This window comes from Artemia sp. Qi Xiang Cuo, chromosome 4 (assembly GCF_049724085.1).
Source record: "Artemia sp. Qi Xiang Cuo chromosome 4, ASM4972408v1, whole genome shotgun sequence".
Taxonomy (NCBI): domain Eukaryota; kingdom Metazoa; phylum Arthropoda; class Branchiopoda; order Anostraca; family Artemiidae; genus Artemia; species Artemia sp. Qi Xiang Cuo.
The window spans coordinates 6274420-6297665 of NC_142797.1; the positions used below are offsets into that span (position 1 = coordinate 6274420).

Genomic DNA, 23246 nt, shown 5'->3' on the forward strand with positions numbered 1-23246 from the left:
TTGAACTAAGCCATTGTGCAGAAGTGATACCAAATTAAACGTAAAATAAAATAAAGTTAAATCCTAAAATGGATTGTTGCTTTATCTTAAAAGGAATTGATCCTAAAAGGGATTGATAATATTTTGATTCTATAAATAGTGACCTTAATTGGTTTGCTTTAACTGTACCGAAACTCCAATATTATTTTGTGTTTTCAGTAAAGGGCTAGTTTTTTTAATCCTAAAAGCATAGGGAAAAATAATCAGTTGGTTTATTTGTACTAGTTTTATTAATATATGTTAGATAGGCTGCGAAGTAATAATTTTTTTTCGTTTTAATTTTCAACTTCGATCTTTACTTCCCTCAGAAAAACTTTGTTTTTTTTTAAATTAATTATGCTAATAATGTACAAACTTTCCCTGAGGTTCTGCCTATAACTGAATAGATAAAATAAAATATCGTTCTCGCATCGTGAAACTCGCCAGCTATCAATGAACTTTTCTCTACTTCCAACGTTATAAATTTATTTTAAATTGCAAAGTTTATCCAAGGGAAGTAAAGGGCGAAGTTGAGACAAAAATGAACAAAAATTATTCCTTCCCAGCCTATCTAACATATCAATAAAACTAATGGAATTAAATCAGCTGGTGATATTTCCCTAGGTTTCCCTATGTAACACAAATTAATATAGGAGTTTTGGTACGGTAAAAGTAAACCTTTTAAGGACAATTTTAACAGTATAAAAGTAAAGCATTTTTAGATTGTTGTTTTGTTTATTTTTTTTTTCGTTTAATTTGGCATCACTTCTACACAATGAGCTCAGTTCAATGATTGAATGTTGTTTCGGATCTGAAAAGAACATTTCATGATTATTTTGCAGACAAGTTCGAAGAGAGGGAATCTTATTAGCATTAGGATGAAAAACTCGCTTTAAAATTTGTATCACAACTTAAACTCCTCCGTTTTAAAGAGAGAAATAACTGAATTTCCAGAGTTCATATTACGGTTGATATTTTCTTTATTTCGAGTAATACTAGGTGAGACCAAGATGTTACCTGATGAATCAATTGGTTATTTTATATACTGTGTAATCACTTTAAACGTGTTATTTTTATGCCTAAGTTTTTAAGAGAATTTTAATTCTATACTGAAAGTTACTGATATCATAGCTCCTGTAGGACTATGAAAAGCGTTATAGATTAGTTTGTTGTTGTGAGGCTACGTATTTACTTTTGACTCTTAAATGAATATTCTTGTTTTTATACTTGGCTTTTGTGTTTTCAGTAAAACTCTAGTTTTCTGTAATCCTAAAAACATAGGGAAATACCATCAGTTGATTTATTTGCATTAGTTTTATTGATATATGTTAGATAGGCTGGGACATAATAATTTTTGTTCGGTTTAAGTTTCAATTTTACTCTTAACTTCCCTCGGAAAAATTTAGTTTTTTTGAACAAATCTTACCTCGTTTATGATTAATATTTAATTTATAAGTAACAGTGCTATGATCTATCTTATTTATACGGAATAATTTATGTTCGCTTTAAGTTTTAATGTTGGTCCTTAGTTTCAGTTGAAAATTTATTTATTTATATAAATTTCTAATCACCTCCAATCTAAGGGAGATAAGACACCTCAACCCTTATTAAGGGGCTGAAATAAGAAGCCGTACAAGAATTTAAGGATAAAATAAGTTTAGAGTAGGGAAAAAAACATAGTGTTGTTTCTTTCTGAAAAGAAAAAAATACAAAAGAAGAAACAGATCTTTAATCCTTTGTTTTATAAAATTAAATTTAGTCACACTTAAGAAAGTAGCTCCAGGCGAGTAGCTTCGACACAAAAGGTTAACTGAGCGGACAGGTTTTGTATATCGACAAACTTACGAAAAATTTTGCTAGCTCAACAGAAATGTGCCTTTAGGCTTAGGGATTTTTTTGACCGGTCCCTTAATAATAAGCCACTGATTACTCAGAAATGGACGGAAAGTTCAGAAAAAGATCATTCCTTGTGTAGGTACGATAAATGGTATTACAAACTAAGTTTGATTTCATTTCAAAAATTTTGGGGAGGATTACCTGAATTCTCCTACAGAACTGTTTTCGTTTGTCTTTCTTCCTCTTTGGATGCACAATCTAACATATGGAGAGAATATTCCGGTGGAATTGTCAAGTAAATAATTTAAATAAGTAAGTATAACAATAAGTAACCTTTCTTTTAATTTACAACATTGAGTGGTTCCAGAACCACATGCTTACACTTCTCCAACCCCTTAGTGACAAGGGGTTGGGGCCAGGGGCGTAATTTTTTATGGGGCAGAGGGAAAACTTACCCTCCCAGACCTCAGTTTTCCTCCAACGCCAGTTTGCCCCCCTTTCCAGCTAAAATTTAGTTTCTCCAAAAATGTTGTCAAAATTAAGATAAGCATGCAGAATTCAAGCATCCACTGAGACAGGTCAGTTTTATTTAGTACATCTTTACCTTTTTTATTACTATACGGCTAGTTTTTCAGTTTTCTCTGTCATTTTCACTTGATTTGGGAAACTTGGCTCCAACTTTAACCCCTCCTTCACAGGATTTTGACAAAATTACGCCATTCGTTGGGATATGAATTTAGAGATCTGCTCAGAATGTCGTTGCAAACTATGAACTGGATGACCTCTACTCTCTTTTGAATCAAAATTCTTGAACAAATACCTTCCTGGAACAAGCTTTAAAAAAATGAGGGCATCACATTTACAAAAACAGTGAAATTATCTGAAAATGACCGTATAGAAGGGAGAAAACTATAACTGAAAAAAAAAAAACACCCAGTAAGGAATCGAACGCAAGACTTTCTATTTTGAAGTCGAACGATTTACCAACAGAATCACACCTCTAATAACGTGATTTAATATATTAGTGCTTGTACCTTAATTGCGTAGCTTATTAAGGGGCTTGCAGGAAGAACTTACGAGAGTTGTTCTTGCAAACCTCCAATTACGGGTTTTCGACCATAATTATTACAATGATGATTTCGTTTTATAGTTCCAAGCTTTTCTACTTAAGAAGTGACATCAAAAGTATTGTTTTTATCGTTCTCCACTTACGGATGGTAGAATTGGTAAACATCACGTAGATAGAGCAATAGCTATCAAATGAGCCATTAAACGTCACTCTTAAAAGTACTAGTAGCCCACTAGCCCCAGCTTTTCCACTTGAGACATGGCACCAAAAGTGCCGTTTATTGTGCAATTTGACACTTATGGATGGCAAACCCGATTAAAAGCATGTTGATATGAGCAACAGCTTTCAAATCAGCCATTAAACATCTCTCTAAGAAGTTCTGACAGATCACTAGCCCTTAGCTTTTCCACTTTAGGCATGGCATCAATAGTGTCATTTTTAATGTCATTTAGCACTTGCAGGTGGTGGAAGTTATAGATATGAAAAGTAAATTTTATGTGAGCTATTAAACATCTGTCTTTTGTAGCCCGCTAGACCCACTCCTTGAGAAATGGCAAATTATGTGCCATTTTTGTGCCATATTGCATTTGCAGATGGTGGAATTTATGAAAAGCACGTGAATTCAGAAATAGCTTTTGAATGAGCTATTAACCATCTCTCTATGATGTTCTGGTAAACCGCTAGGCCTGGAAAAAATACAAAAAAACGGAAGACAGATCAGTGCTACCCGTGCAAAAAAGTGATTTTCCTTGTTGTTCAATGTTGGGGACTGTCCCTGAACAAGGTTTTCAACTATGCTGATTCCAATTATACACTTTTCATTTTGATCTGACGCCATTTTCCAGGGGTTTCAGGCTTTTTTTCGAGATTACCATAAATTTCTTTTCGCACTAAACTTTTATTTTTATAACGAACAGAAATAAAAGTTACCATTCCTGAATCAGTGTCAGATGGCAATTTTTTTTTTCACTAGGCAGTTTTTTTCTAAACTCTTTTTTCAACTTTTGGTTACTATGGGCTGTTGTTCACTCTTTACTAGGTTGCAACTACCGCTGCAACCATGAAATGGTAAACTTCGAAGAAGTATGTTAGGTGTATTGAAAACAAATTAGGAATTTGTGGATGGCAACCACTTACCTGTTGTTACATTAAACTGCGTGACAACGCACTATGGGTAAGGAGTGACGCGGCTCAATAGTAACAGAAATTCTAAAAATGGAATTTTGACATCAAAATATATATAAAAGGAATTGGCTTATTATGTTGATTCTAAATGTATGAGATTCGTCAAGTTAAGCGTTACTCATAAAAAGCTACGACCCTGGTAAAATTTGCCTGATTTCAAAACAGGGGGAAAACACCCCCTAAAAGCCAATGAACCCTAATGATAAACACACCATCAGATTCACCGTATCTGAGAACCCGACTGTAGAAGTTTCAAACTCCCATCTGCAATTTTGTATTTTTTTGCCAGAAAAATATTACGGATTCGTGAAGATACATGTTCAGGGGGGAAAATTTTCAATTGTCAGGGGGAAAATTTTTAGCGGGTTGGGATTGTCTAAAGTATCTTTCCAAAGGGGCGGAGATTTTTCACGGGAGAAATTCTCCATTAGGGAATTTTCTATGGGTGCAACTTTCTAGTAGGGGGTGGAGGGTATTTGCGGGAGAACTTTTCCACGGAGTAAGCAATTTCCAGGATGATTTTAAAACAAACAGAAATTAAATTCTTTTTTCAAATGAAAGTGCGCTAAGAAAAATTTCTCACCCGGAATTGTCTGCAAGAAATTTTCCTGGGGAAATTTATAGCTAGAATGCTTACTTTCTCCTTACTTTCAGCTGAAAAAAACTAGTAAACTTTAATTAATGAGATGAAATGAGAAACGAGAGAGATCTTAACAAAAATTGGGAGTTTGTGGGTGACCAGCCCTAATCCGTTGTTACATACAACTTAGACACAGGAGCTTGAAACGAGAAACAAGAGATGCCTTGAAAAAAATTGGAACTTTGTGGATTAAGAACCCTTATTCCTATTTAAATGTAAAATTAGAAAATTTTTCTGGGGAAATTTTCAGCTAGAATAGAATTAACTGGGAGGAATTTTCAGGCGGGGGTATTTTGCACGGGAAGAACTTTCCATGGAGGGACTTTCCGTGGAGGGAAGGAATTTTCCATGGAGGGGGAACCGGATTTCCCGGCATATTTTAAAAATAATCAGAAATTAAATGAAACAAACGACTTTTTTTCAACTGAAAGTAATGACCAATACAAAAACTAAAAACGACCAGAGATTATTACGTATATGAGGGGGATTGACCCCACCTCAATATCTCACTCTTTACGCTAAAGTTTGACTTTTTGTCCCAATCCTTTAAGAACGGCTCCTGAAACACAATGGCCGTTTAATTAGTATAATAAGCCTTTTTAAAAGTTCCGAAAAAAAAACTTTAGCACAAACACCAAGGTATTAAGGAGGAGGCCACTCCCCTCATATACTTAATAATTTCTGTACGTTTTAAGTTTTGGTGTTGCTCCTTACTTTCAGCTAAAAAAAACTTGTTTCCATTATTTAATACAAGTTAAAAAACGACAGGTTAAAACAAGAAAAGAGAGATGTCTTCAAAATTATTGGGAAATTGTGGAAAACGAACCCTTATCCCTTGTTACATACAAGTTCGAAATGAGAACCCGAAACGATAAACCCCCAAAGTCCCCAATAAATTAACACTTTGTGCATGACCAACCCTAATCTGTTATCACATACAAGCTAGAAACAAGAGCTTGAACCGAGAAACAAGAGACGTCTTGAAAAAAAAAAATGGGACTTTGCGGATGAAGAGCCCTTACTCCTTTTTAGATACAAGTTAGAAACGATAGTTTGAAACGAAAAACGAAAGAAGTCTTCAAAAAATAGGGACTTTGTGGGTGACCAGCCCTAATCCGTTGTTACATACAAGTTAGAAACAAGAGCTTGAAACGAGAAACAAGAGGTGTATTGAAACAAATTATGGACTTTGTGGATGAAGAATCCTTATTCCTTTTTAAATATAGGTTAGAAACGAGACTTGAAACGAAAGACGAGAAAAGTCTTCAAAAAATTGGGACTTTGTGTGTGACGAAAATGTATGCATAAACGAAAACCGCAGAAAAACAGTGTTGCCAACTAGCCTGCCAAATTATTATCGCTAATCATTGTTGTCTGCTCGCAGTTTCAGATTAATTTAAAGATATGAAACCATTACAATGAGAAAAAAAAAACGTTTTCATAAACGAAAACCGCAAAAAACAGTATTATCAACTAACCTATCTAATTTTGTCCCTAATCATTGCAGTCCGTTATCAATTTCAGAATTAAAGACACAAGATCATTAGAATTAGAACAAAATAAACTTCAAAAATAAACAAAAAACACAGAAAAACAGCGTTTCCAACTAACCTGTCGAATTTTCAACCCTAATCGTTGCTGTTCGCAAGCAATTTCGGCTGCAGATTTTCTTAATGTAGCCTCCAACGACAAAGCTATCTTTTGCCATGCTGGAGTATCCAAGGAATGCATAATTTCATTATCTCGAGAGTATGTTGATGATATGGAAGATTTTATAACAGGCAGTAATAGAGGTAGCGCCTGAAATAAAGGTAAGTACAAACGAAAAGAACTATCCACTACAATAATATGATCCCAATATAACTGTTTAAAAGTTTAAAAGTTCTTGATTTGAGTGATCCAAAACAATAAATCAAACTTGATTTCCCAAATAAATTAATTTCCTGGTAAATTAGTATCAATAATCCGGTTTTATCGATATGATAATATCAATAAATTGAATTAACCTTCATAGATATAGAAGGAACTTGTATAAACAAAAATAAATTTGATAAATTGAAGTTGTTCTCACAAAACAATAGTGATAAGTTAATATAAACAAATAAAGTATTAAAAGTTAGAATAATTGTAGTGAATGTACGACCTTCTTTAAAAATCAGACATTCTATCATAGGCAGCGCGCTAGCGCCGCCTAAGTAAAGAACGATGTGGGCACAATGTGTTTTAGGTTTTTTTTCTCCATACCCGGGCACTTCGCATCGAAGGAATTGTCGTAGAATTTTAAAAAGGGCTCATTCGATTGGAAATTGGAGTGGCTAGTGCCCTTTTTAATAGTCAAAAGTGATTGGAGGGCAACTAGCCCCCCTCCCCCCCCCACACCTATCATTCCCCCAAACACACCCAATCAAAATTTTGAGATAGCCATTTTGATCAGCGTAGTTGATTTCCAGATAGAAAATATGTTTTAGAGGAGGAAAATCCCCCACAGCCCCCTGGGCAAGGATTTTAAGTTATGCCCCGGGGGTATATAAGGTTTTTATAGAAGGCGCTGCCGTAGAAACTTCAAAAAAGGCTCATTCGATTGGAAATTCAAAGGGCTAGTGCCCTTTTTAATAGTCGAAAGTGATTGGAAGGCAACAAGCCCCCCCCCCACGCCCATCATTCCCCCAAACACATCCAATAACAATTTTGAGATCGCAATTTTGTTCAACGTAGTTGATTTTCAGATATAAAATATGTTTTTGAGGAGGACACTCCCCCACAACCCTCAAAGCAAGGGTTTTAAGTAATGCACTGGAGGCATATAAGGTTTTTATAGAAGGCGTTGTCGTAGAAACTTCAAAAAAAGCTTATTCGATTGGAAATTCAAAAGGCTAGTGCCCTTTTTAATACTCAAAAGTGATTGGAGGGCAAGTAGCCCCCCCCACGCCCATCATTCCCCGAGACACAACCAATCAAAATTTTGTGATTGCCATTTTGTTCAGCGTATTTGATTTTCAGATAGAAAATATGTTTTTGAGGAGGAAACTCCCCCACAGCCCTCAGGGCAAGGGTTTTAAGTTAAGCCCTGGGGGCATATAAGGTTTTTAAAGAAGGCGTTGTCATATAAACTTCAAAAAAAGCTCATTCGAATGGAAATTCAATGGGCTAATGCACTTTTTAATAGTCGGAATTGTTTGGAGGGCAACTAGCCCCCCCCCCACACCAATAATTTCCCCACGCGCATCCAACATACACTTTGAGGTAGACTTTTTGTTCAGCGTAGTTGATTTCCAGATAGAAAACATATTTTTGAGGAGGACACTCCCCCACAACCCTTAGGGCAAGGATTATAAGTTATGCCCTGGGGGTATATAAGGTTTTTATGGAAATCTTTGTCGTAGAAACTTGAGAAATGGGTCATTTGATTGGAAATTGAAAGGAATAGTGCCCTTTTTAATAGTCGAAAGTGATTTGAGGGCAACTCACCCCCCCCTCATGCCCGCCTTTTCTCTAAACACATCCAAAGAAATATTTAAGATTGCCTTTTTATTAAACTTATTGAAGAGTTTTGGAAATTAGGTCTTTAAGGATGACACCCCCTCCCCCACAGCCCTCAGGGCAAGGGTTGTAAGTTATGCGCTTGAGTATATAAAGTTTTTATTGAAAGCGTTGTCGTAGAAACATCCAAAGGGCTCATTCAATTGGAAATTGAAAGGGATAGTGCCTTTTTTAATAATTGAAAGCAATTGGATAGCGACTAACGCCCCTCTCACGCCCACCATTTTCCCAAACACATCGAAATAAAATTTTGAGATATGCATTTTGTTCAACGTAGTTGAAAGTTCTGGAAATCAGGTCTTTTAGGATGATAACCCCCTCAGAGCCCTCAGTGCAAGGGTTGTAAGTTATGCCCTGGGGCATATAAAGTTTTTATTGAAAGCCCTGTCGTAGAAACTTCAAGAGCTCATTCAATTGGAAATTGAAAGGGATAGTGCCTTTTTTAATAGTTGAAAGTGATTGGAGAGCAGTGTGGTCTAATAAATTATTTAAGTTATGTCCAGGGGACATATAAGGCTTTTATTGAAAGCGTAGAAACTTCAAAAGGGCTCATTCAATTGGAAATTGAAAGGGCTAGTGCCTTATTTAATAGTTGAAAGTGATTGGAGAGCGACTAATGCCCCTCTCACGCCCACCATTTTCCTAAACATATCCAATCCAAATTCTGAGATATCCATTTTGTTCAACGTAATTGAAAGTTCTGGAAATTAGGTCTTTTAGGATGATAACCCCCTCAGAGCCCTCAGTGCAAGGGTTGTAAGTTATGCCCTGGGGGCATATAAAGTTTATATAGAAAGTTGTTATGGAAATTTCAAAAAGGGCTCATTTGATTGGAAATTGAAATTGCCCTTTTTAATAGTCGAAAGTGAGTGGAAAATAATTTACCTCCTTTTACACCCATTATTTCCCCAAAAATATTCAATCAAAGTTTAGAGATAGCCATTTTGTTCAACGTAGTTGAAAGTTCTGGAAATTATGAATTTAAGGATGACAAACCCCCCAGAGCCCCCTAGGCAAAGGTTGTATAAGTTCTGCCCTGGGGGCATATAAGGTTTTTATAGAAAGAGGTGTTGTATAAACTTCAAAAGGGGCTCGTTGAATTCGAAATGAGGGCTAGTGTCCTTTGTAACAGTCGAAAGTGATTGGAGGGTAAATAACCCCCCTCTCACGCCCACCATTCCTCCAAACATACCCAATCAAAACTTTCAGATAGCCATTTTGTTCAACATAGTAGAGAGTTCAGGAAATTATGTCTTTGAGAATGACACCCTCCCAGCAATCAGGGCAAGGGTTGTAAGCTATGCCCTGGGGCATATAGGGTTTTTATTGAAAGTTTTGTCGCAAGAAATTCAAAAGGGCTCATTTGGTTGGAAATAGAAAGTGTTAGGGTCCTTTTTAATAGTTGAAAGTGATTGGTGAGCGACTACCGCCCCTCTCACGCCCACCTTTTCCCAAAACGCATCCAATCAAAATTTCAAGATAGCCATTTTGTTTAACGCAGTTGAAAGTTCTGGAAATTTGGTCTTAGAGGATGGCAACCACCCTAACAGACCTTAAGGTAAGGGTTGTAATTGATGCCCTGGGGGCATATAAAGTGTTTATAGAAAGCGTTGTCGTTTCCAAAAGGGCTCATTCGATTGGAAATTGAAATTAGGTGTATTTGCTGAAGGTGTATTAGGGAAGAAAGCTAGAACTGCAGCTAAGAATAATAGTAAAAAGCTTTATGTTTAATAGAAAGGAGAAAGGACTTGTACAAGAATTATCTGAGTGATAGATCATGTGAAAACAAAAGGAATGTAAAGAAAGTGGAGAAAGCATTAAAATATGACCTAAGGAGGTGTGAAGTGGAGGCCATGGATAAAATTGCCGAGGATCTGGAAGATACAGCTAGACGGCATAATAGTGAAATATTGTACTGGCACGTTAACAAATTGAGAGGGAGTAGTCAATTCAGACTTGGCCCAGTTAAAGATAGTAATGGGGTCGCAATTAGCGATAAGGAAAAAACTAAAGAGAGATGGGCCGAACATTTTGAGAACTTGCTTAACAGAGCAAGAGTTACAGGAAAAAAAATAGAGGAAAATGAAAAAGTTTGTGATACCTTGGATGTGAAGGAAGATTTGTTTTGTGAGGAGGAAGTAGCAACAGTACTAAAAGGATTAAAAAATAATAAGGTTCCAGGTGCTGATAGTGTGATAAATGAGTTTCGTAAATATGGTGGCTCTAAGGTTAGAAATAAGTTACTGAAGATTATGAATATGATTTTTGAAAAAGGGGAAGTACCTAACGATTTTAGGAAAACTTTAATTAAGCCACTTTATAAGAAAGGTGATAAAAGTGAGGTTGGTAATTATCGAGGCATTAGTCTGGTCTCTGTAGGTAGTAAATTACTTAGTAATATTATGTTTAAGAGGTAATTACTTGGCAAAAAAAAAAAATAATAAAAAAAAAAAAAAAAATCCAGCAATTGAGACAAATGTGCACTTGAACGAGGCACTTGAATAGAAGAGCTTTAGTAAAGGTTTTATCCTTGTATGGTATACCAGACAAATACATTAAAGTGATTAGTGCTAGGTACGAGAATAACACTGCTGCGGTTAAGGTAGGAAATGAGGTAAGCAGCTGGGTTTGTATTTATTCAGGAGTTAAGCAGGGTTTTTATCTATCCCCCTTTATATGGATTATTTTGATGGACTTTTTTTTAAGGAGCACAGGAAAGGCAATGGGAGACCACGAATTCAAATGGGAATAAATTAGTCCTGCTAGGAGGCGTTACGCTGATGATTTAAGCAATTCTAGATAAACGTGTGAGCAATATGAATGAAGTTTAAGAAGTTTAACGAGTTCAGGATACTAGAATAGGTTTAAAAATTAATTTTAAGAAGACTAAGTTCCTAAGGCTAGGAATAAGTGAAGATGAAAAGGTGACTTTGGGTAATGAAAAAATTGATCAGGTGGGCAGCTTCACTTACCTTGGTAGTATTATTAGTAAAGATGGTGGGAGCAGTGAAAATGTTAAAAATAGAACAGCCAAGGCTCAGGGTGTTTTTTCACAGTTAAAAAAAGTCTGGAAGAATAGGAAGATAAGTCTCTAAACCAAGATTAGAATATTAGAAGCTACAGTGATGACAGTGGTCAAATATGGCTCTGAAGCATGGACGCTCCGAAAAGCGGGTGAAGATTTGCTAGATGCTTTCCAGAGAAATTGCTTAAGGATTGTTCTGGGTACCCGGCTGACTGACCGTATTTCAAACAATAGGCTATACGAAAAATGTGGTTCAATACCGCTCTCTAGGGCTATAATACGAGGTTGAAAGGAAAAGAAAGGTTGAGGTGGCCAGGGCACGTTGTGCGGATGAAGGATGACAGATTGCCGAAGATTGTTCTTTTCGGCCAACCATCTAGGGCTAACGGAAAGCAGGTCGCCCCCATTTGGGGTGGGAGGACGTCATAAAGAAAGATTTAAAGGAAATGGGAACTTCGTGGGCGGGTGTAAAAAGGGAGGCTTTGAGTAGATTGGGATGGAGGAGTGTGCGTAGCTGTGTTGGCCTCAGGTGGCTTGGTGCTGTGGTGAGTTTTTAGTAGTAGTAGTAGTAGTAATCCCCCTTATTTATTTAAAGTATTATTTTCTTTTTCCCTCAAAAGACTAGGCTATGTCAATATAAAACGTACAGAAATTAATTTAAAAAACTTTTTCCACAAAATAAGTTTTTCAAAGAAAAGTAAAGAACTTCATTTAACCAAAAATGAGCAAAAATAAAATCAAATAATCTACCAAGTGTGAAACTACCACATAAATGAAATAAATGAGATAAATAAATGAAACCCAAAACAAGAAAAAATTACACTAATTAACCAAGTCAAACTCAAAATGAGCAGAAATTAACATAAGTTGGGCGCAAAACCCCTATGCCTTCCCAAGCCCAGAAAAGAATTTGCTCTTTTCTGAAAATACAAATGAATTTGCATTGTCAGTTTAGTATACATATACGGAAATTTAGTAATTTAAGTGTTAATATTATTTGATTTATTAAAGTTATAAAAGTAAAAACATTAAAATTTTTTCCGTTAAGTGCAAATTTTGTTCTGGACTTGGAAGGCATAGGGGTTTTGCGCCCAACTTATGTTAATTTCTGCTCGTTTTGAGTTTGACTTGGTTAATTATTGTAATTTCTGTTTGTTTTTGGGTTTCATTTATTTATTGATGGTGATTTGCGGTAGCTTTACGTTTGGAAGTTTATTTGACTTTATTTCTGCTAATTTTTGGCTTAAAGGGGCTCTTTACTTTTCTTTGAAAAACCTATTTTGTGGAAAAAGTTTTTTAAATTCATCCATAACCATGTCCATACGGGCGAAGTGGATGGGACCAACTTCCTTCAATGGATCGGTAAAGGCCGTCGCTAAGAAAATATCCCCAGGTAAGGCCGGTAGGGTCTTCCCTAAAAGAAAGATTTTCAGATACAGGATATGATTTTTTTTCTTTTTTTAAGGCCGCTTTTATCTTAAAATAAGAATTGTGATCTACCGCAAGTATTGGCACGCTAGCATCTTTTGGCACCTTTCGGCTATAATCGCGTACTTCATCTGATGTATCTGTCAACGAAGATGCAATTTTTAATCCATGTTTATTCATATTAAAACCCAAATTATAACTCTAATTGTCAATACGTAATATACGCCGGTCTCTAAATGGTTCTATTCCATCTTTCTTTCCGATTCTTGACGAGTTTTTAATGCAACCAGATGTCATTCTTATGAACTTGTAATTTCGGTTGACTTCAACCTTCATTTTTATGACTGGTGGTCATCCTCGTCCTGTAATTTTCAGTCAGCTATGCCTGGTTGTGGATCATTACCTTCTGCATGTGTTCCAAGTCATGTAACTATAATTACAGCTTCTTTGCTTGATAATGTTTTTTCATCGTTGAAAATGGTGCAAAATTCAAAACTGTAAAGTAATATCACGAAACAATTTTCCAGGTTTTTTTTAAAGGTAAGAGTTTTCTGATTCCCTGCTTAGGAAGACCCACAGAGTTGGTTTTTATTCTTTAAAATTTAACAATCTAGAGTTGGCGGGTCATTCGTGAAGTATCTTTGAAATTGAATCCAACAAAGATTATCTGTTTTATTTGTTTGAAAGTAGTTATCTTGGATATATTTGATGCATCCCAGTCAAATCTAGCATCAATAAGGACTGCTTCACTTAACCTAAGGATGGCTCCTGAATTTCGTAAAATCTTAAGAAAGTGAAAGTCTTTGGAAGGTTTATAGCTCCTCTAATCCATCTTTGCGTGATTCTCACGTCAACTTTACAAAGCCTACAAAAGAGTTTGCAATCCGCTTTGCCAAAGGCTAAACCATCATTTTATTTTAGAAAATTCTCTGCAGTAAAGGCACTATGGAAACATGTCCAGTAATCAATTCTGCTATCTATCAGATCATTTTCTTTTCCTCCTTCTGTCCCTTCATATGTTTTGATAGACGGCGAAATCGTAAAAAGTGCGCTAAAAGTTCCAATTGTGTTTACTTTCTATTTAGCTTATAACAGCTTCTCCAGTAAAGAGCCTCTTCAGCCAAATAAAGAGCCTCTGCAGCCTCTTCTACATTCCTTCTTCTTCTTTACCTGATTTTAGGTCTTATCTAAGACATATTTGTCTTAAATCAATGGCTTTGAAAATTGTGTCTCTTTTTCCAGTATTTAATAAAATTCTGAGAAAGCTATGCTTTCTCGACTTCCGGATCATTTTTAACTAAATTTTTTTTTTCATGATTTCCTATTTAGTTTTAGGACAAAGCACTCAAATGAGCATTCATGTGCAACTCTCTTGAATATTTAATTTCAGTTGTTGACTCTTGCCTGATACCTGCTGTTCTGTTTCTCGATGTGCGAAAAGCTTTCGACTCAATAAAAGACAAGATTCTTCTTCGGAAACCATCCCATATAAGAGGGAATGCTTATTCTTGGTTTCTTTCATAATCACTTGGTCAAGTCATCTCGGTGGATCCACTGCTATGTAAAACTTTCGGAACAGAATTTGGCGTTCCGCAAGGATCTATCATTGGGCTGATACTCTTTTTAATTTATATTAATGGCCTTATTAATGTGGTTGAAAATCCAAAAACTACGATTTTTTGGTTGTCTTCAACAACCAGCATCCGCCACCAGCTGTAACACGAGTTTGTCTTTTCTGGGTACACTCATTGCTTTTGCTGATAACAATGCTCTTAGCATAACCAGTAGAACCTGAGTTTGATCTTTGTTCAAAGATGACAGTCCTTATTGAAAGAGCTATCAAGTGGTTTAATGTAAATTACCTTGTTTTAACTGTTGGAAAGCCATGCTTTCTCATTTTTTCATAGGTCACAAAGCCTTGTCCTGACTTGAATGAAATATACTTATCAAGGGTCTCTCTAAGTAGACCTAAGGAGCGTTGCTTTCTACTCCTAGGTATTTTGCTTTATTAAAAATCTTTCACTTAAGAATCATAATAATCTGATCATTATGAAAGTTTTTAAGAGTCTTTGAATTTATAGAAAGCTAGCACATACATTTCCAAGGTCAATTCTTAAAATCTTATTCTACAGCCTAGTTAAGTATAATGTTTCATATTGTCCTAATATATATTAGTCAACATATAGAAGTCACTGAAGCCACTTTCAAAACTTTAAAATAAAGCAAGGACTTTATTTATTCAGCCGTTTTAACGTCTATTTAAGGCCTATATCAAAAATTCGTATAATGAGTATAAAAAATATTCTATGTCAAAAATTATACTTAAAATCATAAAAACTACTTCTGCTTTTAGTCTGAAATTTTTTTCAAGAAGAAGTAAAAATTATTGGTTTTTTCCTTGCTTTGCACCATTATAAGATAATTTACCTGATTAGTGTCTGATACCTCTGTTTTTAATTCTTTACTGATCCTGCTCAAGTACCAAGCATTGTACCATTTGGAGATGGATAATTTGTCTGATAAATTTATAACATCCCTGGCTCTTCCTTCTTTAGTGACCCTGCATTGTACCATTTGGAGATAGACAATTTCTCTGATAAATTTACGTTATCCTTGGCTCTTCCTTCTTTAGTAAGCCTGCATTTTATCAATTGGAGATATACAATTTCTCTGATAAATTTCTCTTCCTTCTTTAGCAACCGAGCATAGCACCATTTTTCAGATAGACTATTTCTCTGATAAATTTATGTCATCCCTGGCTCTTCCATCTTTAGTAGCCCTGTTTGGCACCATACCCTGTATCATACAGAGATAAGCGGTTTTGATGACAAGCGGCTAGCATCCTTAGCTCTTCCTTCTTTATTAACCCTTTTTTGCATGACATGGAGATATATATTTTTTTTCCCTGAAAAGCGTCTCGCATCTTTGCCTCTTTTTCCTTTAGAAACCCTGCATTGTACCATTTGAAAAAAAACAATTTCTCTGAAACATGTCTGATATCTCTGCTCTTATTTCATTAGTAGCCCTGCATTTGCACCAAGCATTGCACCATTTGGAGATAGGCAATACTCTGAAAAGTATCTGTCATCCCTGGCTTAGCCTGAAAATTTTTTTTCAAATAGAAGCAAAAGCTATTGATTTTTACCTTGTGTTGCACCATTTAGAGTGCAACACAAATGTTGCACCAATCATTTTTATAAAAAATTATTCACATTTTTATGAAAAATGGTGGAATCATTTTACGTTGCACCAATCATGTCCTGCACCTCTGCCTCTTCTTCCTTTAGGAACTCTGCTTTTTCAGTGTACTTAGGCTAAATTCATATTGTGGTTTCTACCCTATGAATACTGTTGTGACCTGTGAGTCTTGGTATATTGTTCTACTCAGTAATTTGACCTAATTCTGTTTCTTATTTCTAAAAAAATACTCGTAAGGGGTTAGGAAAGTACTGTAGCTATTTTAATTAAAAACTGATATTCTTGTTCAAGTCAGCAAAAAAAAAGAACAAAATGTATTTTAATAGTAAAACTTTCCATAATACCTGAAGTCTTGATAGGTCAGTGTCAGATATACTTCGTTCAAGGATAGTTGGTTTTGAAACCGTAACAATGCCACCTTTCTTGTTAATACTTTCTATACTAGGCTGTCTTGTCTCACTTCTAGACCTTCTTAAGTTCGATATTGCTGGGTGTGGTTTCTTTTTTGAAATTGGAGAATCACCAGCTGAAATAGAACATTAAAGTTGTGAAGTGTATTGAAATAATTCAATTATTCACCTATTTATGGAAAATATATTGGTTTATTGAACCTCTACTTCTTGCAGAGGCAGTTTTAGGGGGTCAGCGGGGGCACTTGCCCGGGCGCAGAAATTTTAGGAGCGCAAAAATTAAAATAAATAATCTAATGGTCATACTCATTTTGTTACTTTTGAATTTTAATTTTAATAAAATGAAGTAGATGGCGCAGTTAATAAATAAAATAATTAATAAATTATTAATTAAGAAAATAAATTAATGGGTAAAAAATCATTAAATACAAATAATTAAAATAATTAAATAAAAAAAACGTTATTTGATTAACAAAATTGAAAATAATTTTATAAATAAATGATAATTTTGTTGAAATTTGGTCTGAAAATTTCATGAGAGATAGGGGGTGGGGCGCTAATCAAGGTTTTGCCCCGAGCACACAAGAAGCCAGAATTGCCATAGACTTCTTGGATCTAGGTAATGGCCTTATTCTGCTGGTACTGTCAATCTCTCTTTTGTCCTAGTGTCAATCAGCAAGCGGTTAGAAGTTCATGTGACTTTTTAGCTAGATAGAAAAGGTAAAAAGCAAGATAAAAAGGTTAAGGATAAAAACCTTAAATATCCAACTGAAATATTTGAACTTAACAACTTTTGAAAAGTGTCCACTCCACTAAATCTTTGGAGAAAAGGGTTAGCTTATAAATTTTAAATGGATTGCACAAATTAAGTGCAGCTATGTATTACTTTAAGGGCTGGGCACACGTAGCTGATTTCGGGAACTGATTTCCAAATCAGTGCCGATTTCCAAAGAAATCGGCGTCGATTTGAACTTGAAAAATTTTCTAGTTTTCGGCGCCGATTTTCATCATGATCATCACAAAAGAAACAGGGATAAAAATAGTCAGTCAGAGATGTCTGTGGTGAAAGACAAGCCCTTTATAAAGAAAATACTAAACTCAAAGAGTCAGTGATCAAAAGAATCCAATTGACCTTGTTACAGTACACATTAGGAGAAGGGGGAGGGGATGAAACCAGCCAAATTAGGGTAAGAAATAGATTGGGATTATGAACAGGAGATAGATTGTGCTTTTTCTTCTTTTTTTCCTGTTTTTGACCAATACTAAGACGAATATGCTTTTGACTTTGAAACCAGGTCTATTAATATTTACTTATATTTCTTAATTTCAGCTTTCCAAATAGTAACATAAAAGAATTGAATTAAAAAGTATCCCAAACTAAACGTGTTTACTCTGTTTTGAAATTCATGAAAAGTTGTTCTTTTCCATGAATATTCTAAAGCACTTTCTATAGATTATTAAATTAACTTAAATTATTACTCCTGTAAAAACATTAAAATGTTATGCCCGGCTATTCTAACCATTTCTTAACTTATGCACGTCACAAACGCATAACAGCAAGCAATTTTGTATCTACTTGAACAAATGTTGTTATGGTTGACTGAATAAATAAAACCAAAGACAAATAGGAATTTAAATAATCAAGTGAAACTTTAAACGAACATATCATAGGCAGCGCGCGAGCCCTGCCTAAGTAAAGAACGACGTTGGCACAATGTGTTTTTTTTTCTCCATACCCAGGCACTTCGTATCGAAGGAGTTGTCGTAGAAACTTCGAAAAGGGCTCATTCGATTGGAAATCGGAGTAGCTAGTGTCCTTTTTAATAGCCGAAAGTGATTGGAGGGCAACTAGACCCCCCTACGAACATCATTTCCCCAAACACTTTTACTTACTTAAAGCTCTTGCTCGGCAGCGTCGCCAGCGTAGAGGGAACCAGTCGTCAGCGCCGTCAGTCTTCTCCAGAGTGGTCGGTTCAAGGCGACGGTTGTCGCTTCAGCCGGGTTGATGTTTCTGGAGGCAAGCCGATCACGGATGAAGTCCGCCCATCTGGTGCGTAGTCTTCCCCTAGGACGCCTCCAGCCGTTTGCAGCCGGGTCTAAATCGAAGATGAGCCGGGCGGGTGTTTGGGCAGGCAGACAGAGAAGATGACCATACCAACGCAGCGAGCGAGACTCAAGCTGCTTGGACAGGGGTGGGAGTTTGAAGGACCTGAAGATTTCCGAATTTCGTACCCTGTCGGACTATCGGGAGCGTTCGATTTTTCGGAGGTGTTTCGTCTGGATGGCATCTACCTTCAGCGTCTGTGTCTGAGTCAGCGACCAAGTCTCGGCAGAATAGAGTATAACGCTGGCAACCGAAGCAGAATATATTCGTGCTTTGGTGAGGTGGCTGATCTGGGGCTTATGGAAGACTGTTTTTAGAAGGTGACCGAAGACAGAGTTTGCTTTTGCCGCTCTTGCTGATATTTCGGCATCTAGGCATCCCTTTGAGCAGACAATTGAACCAAGGTAGGTAAACTGCTTAACTAACTCTACAGTCTGGCCAAAAATTTCCACAGATGACAGGGGGTTGGACGGCGTTTTCTCAACGGGTATTATCTTGGTCTTCGACCAATTTATTTTCAGACCGAGTTTCTCAGCGGCAGAGGCCAGTGTTTCCAGTGTAGTTTTGAGGTCACTAATGTTTTCGCATATTAGCGCCACGTCGTCGGCAAAGTTGACGTCTGAAAGAACTCTTCCAGCAAAGCCTATGCCAAACGGCTGCTCCTGCTGTGTTTTATTCAGGATGTGGTCTATTACACAGTTAAAGAGCTCAGGTGCAGCGGCACATCCTTGCCGGACACCGTTTCTAATTTTGAAATATCCGGAAGGCCGTCCATTTACGATCACCGCACTTTCAGTGGTTTTATACAGCTCTTTGAGGAGACGGAAGATTTTCGTGGGTACGCCAGCAGACTGGAGGATTAGCCATAGTGACTGCCTATCGACAGTGTCGAAGGCAGATCGAAAATCGACAAAGGCAATGTACGCCTTCCTCTTATATTCAAGAGTTTTCTCTACTAGCTGTCTAATCGTATGGATTTGCTCGGTGGTGGACCTGCCTGGCATGAAGCCAGCTTGCTGGGGGCGACGGAGGGCATGAAGGTAGCTTGTTGCCCGTTTGAGAAGCAGCATAGCGAAGAGCTTTCCAGGAACTGAGAGTAAAGTTATACCACGATAATTGCTACATTCTGCTTTGCTCCCCTTCCTCTTGTAGATTGGTACAAGTAGGCCCTTCTTCCAGTCTGAGGGGATTTTTTCAGAGTGCCACACAAGGTTAAACAGCATTTGTAGCCAGAGGATCATGGCTGGACCCCCATTTTTAAGGAATTCCGATGTTAGGCCACATATTCCTTGCGATTTGCGCTTATTCTTTAGCTTGCGGGTGGCAGCTTTTATCTCCTCCGCTGTAAATTCAGGACCATCAGGAGCAGGTATGGTAGTAGCCACAGCAGCTGCTAGCTTGTGGTCTGTCTGGTCTGGTGGATCTGAGTTGAGCAGTTTCTCAAAGTGGTCCTCCCACTGGAGGAGGCATTGGGATTGGTCGTAGATATTCTCACCGCTAGCGCTTCGAAGGTATGACGTAGTTTGAGTGTGCTGACCTGACAGCTCACGAAGAATCTTGTAGGTAGCTCCACTGTCCTTTTTCTTGGCGGCCTCTTGCAGTTCAGATGCCTTGCTGTCAATAAAAGCCTTGCGGTCTTTACGCAGCATGGAATTGCGCTCTTTGTTTAGCAGTCTGTATGTAGCCATGTCCCCGCCAAGACGTGCTTCTCGCCTGAGCTCTATGATGGCAAGGGAGTGATTACTGATCCAGTCCTTTTTCTTCCGTTGCCTCATTCCAACAACGTCAGTTGCTGCCGCAAGAATGTTCTCTTTGAAGGACTTCCATGCAACTTCACTGTCATCGCATTGGCCAAGGACCTCAAATCAGTTGGATATCTCCAAATGGTACCGATCAGCCAGAGGGGGGTCCTGTTGGATACGACCGGCATCAATTTTCCGAGAAGACTGGCTGCTCTTCATAGCTTTGAGGCGGAGCTTAATTTTGGCTGCTCCCAGTTGGTGGTCGGTGTTCGCGAGCTCAGCGCCACGGTAGGTGCGGCAATTCTGGACAGCCGACAGCCATCGTCGACGTACGATGATGTAGTCGAGCATCTTCTTTGTTGATCCATCATTGCTATACCAGGTGTACTTGGCTATATTCGGTCTCTGGAACCATGTGTTCGCAATCGTTAGATTGTGGGCCAGACAACAATTCAGCAGCCTCTCAAAATTTTGAGATAGCCATTTTGTTCAGCCTAGTGTAGTTGATTTCCTGGTAGAAAATATGTTTTTAAGGAGGAAAATCCCCCACAACCTTTAGGCCAAGGGTTTTAAGTTATGCCCTAGGGGTATATACGCTTTTTAATGAAGGCTTTGTTGTAGAAACGTCAAAAAGGGCCCATTGGATTGGAAATTCAAAGTTCTAGTGCCCTTTTTAATAGTCGAAAGTGATTGGAGGGCAACTACCCCCGCCCCCCCCCACCCCACCCCACATCATTCCCCAAAACACATCCAATCAGAATTTTGGGATAGCCATTTTGTTCAGCGTAGTTGATTTCCAGATAGAAAATATCTTTTTGAGGAGGACACTCCCCAACAACCCTCGGGGCAAGGGTTCTAAGTTATGCCCTGGGGGCATATAAGGTTTTTATAGAAGGCGTTGTCGTAGAAACTTCAAAAAAGGCTCATTCGATAGGAAATTCAAAGGGCTAGTGCTCTTTTTGATAGTCTAAAGTGATTGGAGGCCAACTAGCTACCCCCACGCCCATCATTCCCCCAAAAACATCCAATTAAAATTTGAGATAGCCATTTTGTTCAGCGGAGTTGATTTCCAGGTAGTAAATATGTTTTTGAGGAGGACGCTCCCCTACAACCCTGAGGGTACCGGTTTTAATCCATACCTTGGGGGCTTATAATGTATTTGTAGAAGGTGTTGCCGTAGAAAGTTCAAAAAAATCTCATTAGATTGGAAATTCAAAGGGTTTGTGTCCTTTTTAATAGTCGAAAGGTATTGGAGGGCAGCTAGCCCCCCGCCCATCATTCCCCAAACACATCAAATCAAAATTTTGAGATAGCCATTTTGTTCAGCGTACTTGATTTCCCGATAGAAAATATGTTTTTGAGGAGGACACTCCCCCACAACCCTCGGGGTAAGTGTTGTGAGTTATGCCCTGGGGGCATCCAATCAAAATTTTGAGATCACCTTTTCCCCAAACACATCCAATCAAAAATTTTGAGACAGCCATTTTGTTCAACGTAGTTTTAAGTTCTGGAAATTAGGTCTTTGAGGATGACAACCCCCTCACAGCCCCCAGGACAAGGGTTATAAGTTATGCTCTGGGGTCATATAAAGTTTTTATTGAACGCGTTGTCGTAGAAACTTCAAAAAGGGCTCATTCGATTAGAAATTGAAATGGCCTGTGCCCATTTTGATAGTCAAAAGTAATAGGAAGGCAACTAACACCCCTTCCACGCCTACCATTTCCCCAAAAACATCCTATCAAAATTTTGAGATAGCCATTTTGTTCCACGCAGTTAAAGTTCAGGAAATTATACCTTTGAGGACACTCCCCCCACAGAGCAAGGCTTATAAGCCTTGCTTCAGAGCAAGGGTTATAAGTTATGCCCTGGGGATATATAAGTTTTTATTGAAACCTTTGTCGTAGAAACCTGAAAAAGAGAAAATTTACGACTGAAAATTCAAAGGTCTAGTGCACTTTTTAATAGTCGAAAGTGATTTGAGGGCAACTAGCCCCCCTCTCTCGCCCATCATTCCCCCAAACACATCCAATTAAAATTTTGAGATAGCCATTTCATTCAGCGTAGTTGATTTCCAGATTAATAAGAACGATGTAAACGAAATAAAACAAAGTTTAACGAAGTAAAGAACGATGTGGCCACAATGTGTTTTTTTTTCGTACCCGGGCACTTCGTATCGAAGGAGTTGTCGTAAAAACTTCCAAAAGGGCTCATTCGATTGAAAATTGGAGTGGCTAGTGCCGTTTTTAATAGTCGAAAGTGATTGGAGGGTAACTAGCCACCCTACTGTACCATGTTGACACAAGATCAATGTTGACACAAAGTACAGTTTATTATTTTTTTTCTTTGAAGTAGGGCACTTCATATACAAGGGGTCGCCGTAGAGACTTCAAAAGGGGTTCATTCGCTTGGAAATCGAGAGTTCTAGTGTCCTTTTTAATAGTCGAAAGTGATTGGAGGGCAACTAGCCCCCCCCCCTCACGCCAATCAGTCCCCCAAGCACATCTAATCAAAATTTTGAGATAGCCATTTTGTTCAGCGTAGTTGATTTCCAGATAGAAAATGTGTTTTTGAGGAGGACATTCCCCCACAACCCTCAGGGCAAGGGTTTTAAGTTATGCCCTTGGGGCATAGAAGGTTCTTATAGAATGTGTTGCCGTAGAAACTTCAAAAAAGCCTCATTCGATTGGAAAATCAAAGGGCTAGTGCCCTTTTTAATAGTCAAAAGTGATTGAAGGGCAACTAGCCCCCCCCCCGCCCGTCATTCCCCCAAACACATCCAATCAAAATTGTGAGATAACCATTTTGTCCAGCGTAGTTGATTTCCAGATAGAAAATACGTTTTTGAGGAGGACACTCCCCCACAACCCTCAGGGCAAGGGCTTTAAGTTATGCACTTTTTAATAGTCGAAAGTGATTGGAGGGCAACTAGCCCCCCTCTCTCGCCCATCATTCCCCCAAACACATCCAATCAAAATTGTGAGATAGCCATTTCGTTCAGCGTAGTTGATTTCCAGATAAAAAATAACGATGTAAACGAAGTAAAACAAAGTT

The 23246-nt window shown here is 37.6% G+C and overlaps 1 protein-coding gene across 2 annotated transcripts in view; it reads right to left on the reverse strand.

The window, feature by feature from the left end:
• BORCS5 (BLOC-1 related complex subunit 5) overlaps positions 1-23246 on the reverse strand; it is an 87282-nt gene that overhangs the window by 6603 nt on the left and 57433 nt on the right. For both annotated transcript variants that reach the window (XM_089087378.1, XM_089087380.1), the window contains exons 3-4: positions 16284-16465; positions 6360-6548 (exon numbers count right to left, since the gene is read on the reverse strand). In XM_089087378.1, the coding sequence (XP_088943504.1) occupies positions 6360-6548; positions 16284-16465 (371 nt within the window). The remainder of the gene's footprint in view (positions 1-6359; positions 6549-16283; positions 16466-23246) is intronic.